At 41.4% G+C, this 8348-nt stretch overlaps 1 protein-coding gene across 1 annotated transcript; it reads right to left on the bottom strand.

Moving 5' to 3' along the window:
* Positions 1-3832: 3832 nt before the first annotated feature.
* Positions 3833-5514, bottom strand: LOC122026168 (homeobox-leucine zipper protein HOX11-like). The gene is made up of 4 exons (XM_042584811.1): positions 5067-5514; positions 4633-4919; positions 4464-4543; positions 3833-4388 (listed from the first exon to the last, which is right to left on the bottom strand). Exons 1-4 carry the CDS (start codon positions 5395-5397, stop codon positions 4031-4033), a joined length of 1056 nt encoding a protein of 351 aa, XP_042440745.1. The 5' UTR covers positions 5398-5514; the 3' UTR covers positions 3833-4030.
* Between the last annotated feature and the right edge of the window lie 2834 nt (positions 5515-8348).

Genomic DNA, 8348 nt, shown 5'->3' with positions numbered 1-8348 from the left:
TAGGTTACCCTGTCGGGTAAGTTAGTTTTGGAGGTGCCAGCTATTCTGGAGCCTCCCCCTGAATTATTGGCCATTAATTTAAGTTTTAATTTTAGGCTTGTGTCGATTCTTTTTATAGTTATAGTTAACTTGGTGATAATTTTGTTGTTTCTTAAACTGTTTAGATTTTGAATTTGATTTAGGTTTGTATTTTGGATTTTGGTTTGGTTTATTTAATTTTATATAATGTATTTTTTCTTTATGTATATAATATTGATTAAGTCCTACTTGCGTGGTCAGACACGCTTTCGGAACCCAAGCTAAATTGGTTGACTTGTATTGGGTTATTAATGATTTGAAGGTTTTATTTGAATTCGACTTATATCCTAGTCCGGTTTTATTATAACATGCTTTTTGATTATTTAGGATTAAGTCTAGATTTTTTGATCTTGTTGTAAATTTTTCTAGCATTTCTTTTAAATCTTTAACATCATTTTTTAACGATAGATTTTCCTCTTCAAGTGTTAGATCTTGAGTTGGATTCGAATTTTTTAATTGTTCCTTGAGGTTTTGATTTTCCTCAAGAAGTGATTTGTTTTCATTTTCTAATTTAGTTAATTTACTATTTAAACAGGAAATAATTCTAAAAAAATTTTTGTTTAAATTAAAGTATACCTCATTCGGGCCTTCGGAAACGAGTACGGACTCGTGGCTTGTTTCGGGTTCAGACCCGTCTTCATCTTCCGACTCGTTATCTGTTTCGGCTTCGCGGGCCATCAGTGCGAGGTGGCTCTGATGTTTCTGCTCTTCTTCCTCCGATTCGTCCGAGGAGTCGTCCCACGTTGCTTTGAGTGCCTTCTTTTTGGTTGGCTTTGGTTTGTCGAACTTTAGTTTTGGACATTCGTTCTTGTAATGTCCCTTTTTGTTGCAGCCGTAGCAAGTCACGTTCTTTTGTTCTGAGGGAGAGCTGATCTTTTGAAGATCCTTTTTGCTGAAGCTCCTCTTTCTCCTGGTGAACATTTTTCTTACCAAGTTCACCAGGTGTTCTTCGTCTTCAGAATCTTGATCGGAGTCTTCTTCAAGTTCAGGCTTGCTTTTCTTTTCTTTGGAGGAACCTGCAAATAGAGCTATACCTTTCTCGGCTCCAGCATTAGTTTGTTCGTGTAATTCTAATTCACAAAACAGCTCGTCTAATTTTAAGTTAGAAAGATTCTTAGAAATTTTGTAGGCATCCACTATTGATGCCCACAAACTATTACGTGGAAAGGCGTTTAAAGCGTACCTTATTAAGTCTCTGTTCTCCATTTGGTGGCCTATCGCATGAAGCCCGTTGAGGATGTCCTTGATCCTCGCGTGTAGTTGATTCGCTGTTTCTCCTTCCTGCATTTTTATATTAAAAATTTTATTTAGAAGCAGGTCTCGTTTTGTTACCTTAGCGTCGCTCGTTCCCTCGTGCAGTTTGATCAGCTTGTCCCATAGCTCTTTAGCATTTTTGTGTGGACCGACTCTGTTCAGTTCTTCTCTTGTCAATCCGCACTTTGTAGAGTGTTGATCGCTTTATTTTATTGATGCTTTTTCTTGAGATCTGCTGTCCAGTCTTCAGGATCCACTAGATTCCGGCGTTGTCCCCGGAATTTTGTAAGGTTTCGTAATGCTCATCCACAGTCAGTTTTGAGGTAGACCTCCATGCGCTTCTTCCGATAAGGAAAGTCGTCCCGTTGAAGAGTGGAGGTCGTACCTGAATCCTTCTTGTTGGGACATTATGTGCACGGGTAAATAACCGAAAAATATCCCAAGACTTGGTCTTGGATTAGTAGTCCGGGAAGAAAAATAGAAAAAATCTAGATTCGTGTTGCACTAATTTAAATTGATTAGAGAAATATTAAGTTAACGAAGCACCGTTTTAAAATTAATTATTGAGAAAAAAACAAAACAATTCACCTCGATTGGTGGTTGCACCAAATCGAGGCCTGACTCGATACCACTTGTAGGACCATTAGATTCGATGAGGGGGTGAATATCGATTCGAAAAACAAGAGTTTAAACGCGAAAAAGTAAAATAGACACAATGGTTTTACTTCGTCGGAGCTGTGACGACTCCTACTCGAAGGCGTGGTCCTTGACCACTTCGTTGGCAATCACTAGCAATTCGAATAATAATTACAAAAGAACCGTACAGGGATGCTAAACTGAAAAACAAATACCGACAAAAGGAAAAGAGCGGAGCGTAGTGTCGGAGCTTTGTTGGCGTCGCCGAGCGTCGGCGGCAAGACCAGCGATGAAGAGTTCTCGACTTGATTTATTTCGAAGCTCTTGCAGGGCTTCTTTTATATCTTTGGCGCTGGATTCCTTCAGGCGCACAGGTGACGAATCGCTCAAACCAAGATGCTCCACGTGGCGGCGACTTAGGATAAAATTAGCCTTGGGCCGGATCCTTCCGGCGCCCGGACCTCAGCGCTGGACCACCTTGTTCCGAAAACTCCCTTTCCGCAAAACAAAGTTAGTCCGAGGCAAATGTATATCTGTAAAACAGATTGTCGCACAGTTAAGGTTCAACAGATAAATTAGATTCCGTCTTTCCGAGACCGGAATCTAGTCACGATCTCGACTTAGATATCCGAAATGGATCAAAGTCGGATCGACGCCTAATGTTCCCTTCCCGGGAACGCGTCCTCACAGTCACTCCCTTCCAGTGACTTACTTTACTCACCTGTCCGGTCAGCCCGTCGACCCGCTTGGACTTCTCGCCAGCTATCCGGTCAGCCCGTCGACCTAGCTGGACTTCTCGCCAAGCGTCCGGTCAGCCCGTCGACCCGCTTGGGCTTCTCGCCAGCTATCCGGTCAGCCCGTTTACCTAGCTGGACTTTTCCTGCACACTTGATCAAAGTGTCAGACAACAACACAACTAACTTAACCTATTTGTCATTCATCAAAACCTGGGTTAGACCGTTAGTGCTACCCGCACCAACAATAACCTCTCCCATGTCTTGGCCATTTGCACTAATGGCTAGTAGTCACCCGTGATTTACCTCCTCCGTGTTAGCCTAGGGACGGATTGGCGGGGGCGCTGGGGGCGAGCAAATCGCCTTTTGCCACATCTAGGGCGGGGGTTGTTATTTGGATGATTCAAATAATTTCTAAAATCTTAGAAATTTTTTTTTTACTATGTTGTGGAATAGACGGAAAATTTAGAATTTGGGTACAAGAAGAAAATTAAAAATATTAATAATTTGATGAAATTTATAAATTTTCAAAAGAAACATGTTCTTTCAGCATGTTTTGAGAATTCACATTTCTAAACAAAATCCTCTATTATTTTGGGAGTTTGTTAATTTTTGAAAGTTTCAATGACAGTTATGAATAACCGATTGAATTGTATCATTCAAAGGTAGCTGGATTTACCATGTTTTGGATTTTTTTTTTTAATAAAATCTGATCATTGACCATTGGAAATTTATCATGTTTTGGATTTTTTTTTTTTTTTAAATAAAATATGATCATAGCGACGAATAGAAATTCCTCATTTTTTTATTTTTTTTTATAAAATATGTTCATTAACTACATTCAAGGAAATAAACACTGTTAACCCACTCATATTGATTATAGCGAGGGTGAGAAATGATTTATGGGCATATATATCCCAACAGCCATAGGTTTTGGCCCCATCCCACGGGGCAAAATGCTCCCTATCAACTTCATTATCGTACCACCACCAGTTATTGATGAATCGCCAGAGTTTCCTCGTCTTTTTCTCAAAGATTTATCGTTAATTGATTTTGATGCATTTGTTTATTACTATGCGTTTCTGCAATCTGAAGCGGAATGGAAGTATGGAACAAAAGCAGCAGAAGCATTGGTTAAGATTTAAAAGAGAGCCATTTTTTCCTTTAAAAATCCAATTGAGAAACGCCATGAAAATCCCTCCAAGCTCAAAAAAAATACGCCAACAGGAGCAGAAGAAAAAAGAGCCAAGTGGCGGAAACGCCCTCCAAAATGGTGCTATTTACAAGGTCGCCACTCGGGGATGGCGGCCGGAATTCTTGAGTACTTCTTAGGAGACCGGCGAGGGCTGGCGAGGGGCTGCGGAAGAAGGCTGGGCAGCGGCGCCCAGCGGGAAAGGTCGGGGCTTTGAGAAGAGGGCGGCGAAGGAGTTCTGTGGCCGGTCGGAGGAGTTGCCGTTGGTGGTGGCGGAGGCGGAGTTGGCAGCGGCGGTGGTGGTGGACGCGACGCGTTCGCAGGAGGGGCACATGGAGAGGGTGGTGGCGGGGAGATGCATGTAGAAAGGGTGAGAGGTCTTGAGAGCCCTCAGCTCTGCCACCTCCTTCTGGAGCCGCCGGTTCTCTTCCGTCAGCGTCTGGCAGCAGCGCTTCAGGTACTCGCAGTCCACTTCCGTCTGCTTCAGCTTCGTCCTGCCATCGGTGGGAGTTTAATCCGAATGGAAGAAATCGCAGAGGGGAAATTAGGGTTTTAAGAAGAAAGAATACCTGGCTCTTCTGTTCTGAAACCAGACCTCTACTTGGCGAGGCCGCAGGTTGAGCTGCTTCGCCAGAGCAAGCTTCTGCTTCTGAAACAGCAGAACGAGTCAAGCGTTTGCTGCGAAAAACCTCAAAAAAAAAGGTAATGGCGGATTTCTGTTTGTATCCGGATTCTTACAGGGTTGAGGGTGTTGTGCTCCTTGAAGCTCTCCTCGAGAAAGGCGGACTGCTCCTTGGAAAGTCGAAGCTTCTTCCTCCCTAGCCCGTTCTCCTCCTCGTCGCTCACCCTCGAAGAAGCCCTTTCCGCCGCCGGCGCTCCGCCTTCGCATCTCGCAGCGGAGAACTCCATCTGGAAGGAGGAGACGGTGCTGTTGGGCGACGATGACGCCGCCGCCCCTCCGTCCGCTTCCTCGACGGACGGCGCCCGGTTCACGTCGAACCCTCGCATCGACGCTTCCACAGTCCCTGCAAAAGAAATCGACCCAAAATCCATCACCATTCCTTGCATCAAAACACCGGATTGATAGGGATCTTTTGGATCGCAAAATCCTCCTTCATTTCCATCCCCAAATCGTTTTCTAAAAATGTTCAAGATTTTGCCAGGTCCCTTACCGGTCTCGGACGCCCATGGGAACCGCAGCTGGGAGGACGAAGGCTGGCCCGAAAGAGGCAAGAGGGGAAGGAGGTTAAGCTGCAGTGCCGGCTCGGCGAAACGGCTCTCCTCCTCCTCCTCTTCCTCCTCCTCTTCCACTTCCACTTCCCCTTCCATCTCCTTCTCCTCCATCGCGTCCTCATTTTCCTGCACCTCCTCGACCGAGCAGCGACCAACCCCCAATCCCATCCCGAGCACGAGCCCCAGACTCCCTCTCCCTCTCTTCGCCGGCTCCGCCGCCCAGAAGGGCCTACCCGCCGGCGCCTCCCCCAGCCTCAGCCCCAGTTCCATCAATGCCAACAAACGCACAGCTAGCCCTAGAGAGACAAACAAGAAATAGAAGCCCGAGGAGCAAAACGAAGCAAGCAGCGAGGTGATGAGGAATGAGGGAAGGCTTTTGGTTAGGTGGTTTTATAGAGCGTCAGGCGCTGCAGCGCAGAGAACTGAGAAGAGAAGAGGAGCAGAGCAGAGCAGCCATAGTTTTGACCGACAAAGCATTGGTTGACAAAGACTGACACACGTGACCCACCCCAACCCAAAAGCCAAAACACCATCAAATTTAGCCATCAAACCATGTTTCCACAATTTCATTTCAACGCTAATTAAAAAAAACAAAACACAGAAGACCATAATAATTACGTTAATCATCATTCCTTCTTATCATACGCTACACAATGATAAGCCATGATTGCCGCTGTATTTCCCATGGGCGCACCCTCATCATATCGTCTCTACATGTCCCGATAGTTTTTCTTCGTTGTTTTTTTTCCCCCAATGGGCAAATTAATGAATGCAATCACGTGGTGGAAGGCGAGGCGATGAGGCGAGCTTTAGGCTTGCGAGCTCTTTTGCCAGCACTGCCTTGTGCAGTAAATTATGGTTGCCTCCTCCGGCCCATCATCGACCTCTGATAATTCGGTTGCATGCATGCATGCACGCATGATGAATGCGTCCATGAAACCTCATTTAATAACTAATTGAATTGACCGGGGGCGGATTCACAAGCTCAGCGCGAGCGGGGCGTTCATGGCACCCTCGCCGAGCTATAACGCAGCATAATGGTGCGCCAATGGCGTGACGAGGTCACGCGGCAGGCCACAGAGACTTAAATGGGCGCCACCTATTGATGGCGCACCTGACGAGCCGTGTGCCGCACTTATTCCGAACTCCGCCCGTCCGATGCCCGCTTATCCATCCTACCTACGAAAGCCAAAAATAAATCCAATCCGATAATTCAATTGAAGATTTTTAGGTTTGAATTTAGAATCGCATCGAATTCAGATTGGAGTATTTTCGGATGATATTAAAATTGATCAGGATTCAGATTGGAGTATTTTCGGATGGTATTAGAATTGACCAGGATTCATCTGAATTGATAATTTATTAAAATTTTAGGATTAAATTAAATTAAATTATATATAGAGAGAAGGATAATGATGAATTATGAAAAAATTTACATGCAATCTTTAATCATAAATAAAACTTTACATGCATTATTCCCCAGTGCTAAAAATTTTATTTTCATTCACTGAGTAAATGAATGTCAATTTACCTAATTACTTCTCATAGTTTTAATATAAAAAGTCTAAAAAGTAAATATAATTCTTCTTAAATTCAATACATTAAATTATAATTTAACATATTTTCTATCAAATTGAATCTGACTCTTTTGTCATCTCATTTGAATGAAAATTATATTAGATTTTTTTTAAAATAGTGCTCAATTGAATGAAAAATATATTAGATTTTCTTTAAATGATGCTGAATTTAGGAGAACTTATATTAAGTGGAAAAAACGTACTTAATTTTCCACACCCTACCCGAACATAATGGATATCAATTTATTTAATTACCTCTCATATTTTTAGGTATAAAAGTATAAAAATAAATACAATTTCTCTTAAATTCAGCACGTATAATTATAATTTAATATATTTTCTATCAAATTAAACACGATTCTTTTTTCATCTAAATTGGATGAAAAATATAATAAATTCTCTTTAAATAGTGGATGAAAAATATATTAGATTTTCTTTAAATGATGCTGAATTTATAGAATGAATTATGTTAAGTAGGAAAAAAAGTGTTCAATCTGATAGAAAATATACTCGATTCTATTTTAAAGTACTGAATTTAAAAGAAATTATATTTATTTTTAGATTTTTTTTATATCTAAAAAATATGAACGATAATTAAGTAATGATATTTATATGAAAAAATTAAAATAGATGAATCTCTATATGCAAAGAGTGAAAATAATTTTTTTTTTTTTTTAAGATGAGAACTGCATGTAAAATTAAAGATATATTAAAAGATTTTTCTCCTATTTATTACTCAATTATTAAGATAAAAAAATTAATCGAATTATTCAGAATTCACATTCCTAATTTTGCCCGCTTGTGTGTGCGTTTTTTCCCCCTTCCGTGGGCATATTTCCACGTAGGATTGTGAGGGCAGGGGACAAATGGGAAGAAGGGGAAAAGCAGTGGGAACGAAAAAGACTTGAGGTAGGTGAGTCGCCGCATCGGGCATCATGATCATGATTGAAGCCGCATAATAATCCACGGCGTGCTTTGTTTTAAGATTTTTGTATTAAAATATGTGTGTGGTAGGTTATGTTCGAACACAACTAGACTCGAGTTGGATCATTAATCCTGGAGAAGGGTATAATAGTAAAATAGTTTTTAATGAGCAATTATATTCATCCTGTCTAAAAACGGTAGATAGATGGTCTATTGTTAACTAGGAGGGATAGAGATCCTCTTATCCAGGATTTTTGATCAGTCATGATCTACTCATTTATTAGTTGGATAGGTTGGATTTATTTATTTAATTGGTGGGGTTAAGTCTACCTAATTAATGAATGAATAAGATCTCTTTTGATCTAAAAAATTTTGAACTAGAAGATTTACAATTTGACCTCAACTGAGAGAAGATCTTAAATTAGAAAAAAAATAGGCTCATTCTTCCTCTCTATACACAAAATAAAGAGTAAATGAAACGTTAGAGCAAGAACTAGAAAGGAGGTCTTTAGTGCAGATTCTCCGACGCTCAAACTAGTATGGTGGTCGAGCGAAAAGTGGAGTAGACGATGAATAGTGGAGCGTGTGCGTAATGCAAAGTATGAGGACGTTTTTTTACGTGTGTTAAACATATCTGGCCAACGGAGATGACCCCCTCTTTATACCGCCTCTCATAACCTCTATGATAATGAGACGACAGAAAATGTCTAGTGTTATAAT

The sequence above is a fragment of the Zingiber officinale genome, chromosome 10A (genome assembly GCF_018446385.1).
Source record: "Zingiber officinale cultivar Zhangliang chromosome 10A, Zo_v1.1, whole genome shotgun sequence".
NCBI classification, from domain to species: domain Eukaryota; kingdom Viridiplantae; phylum Streptophyta; class Magnoliopsida; order Zingiberales; family Zingiberaceae; genus Zingiber; species Zingiber officinale.
Note: the sequence above shows the minus strand (reverse complement) of the source record. Positions and strands in the feature narration are given on the sequence as shown.

Excerpts from the sequence above, each read along its gene's own strand:
- LOC122026168 (XM_042584811.1), bottom strand. The coding sequence starts at position 5,397 with ATGGAACTGGGGCTGAGGCTGGGGGAGGCGCCGGCGGGTAGGCCCTTC. Across the intron at positions 4,920-5,066 it reads CCCATGGGCGTCCGAGACCG|GGACTGTGGAAGCGTCGATG; the intron begins GTAAGGGACCTG and ends TTTCTTTTGCAG. Across the intron at positions 4,389-4,463 it reads TTTCAGAACAGAAGAGCCAG|GACGAAGCTGAAGCAGACGG; the intron begins GTATTCTTTCTT and ends CACCGATGGCAG.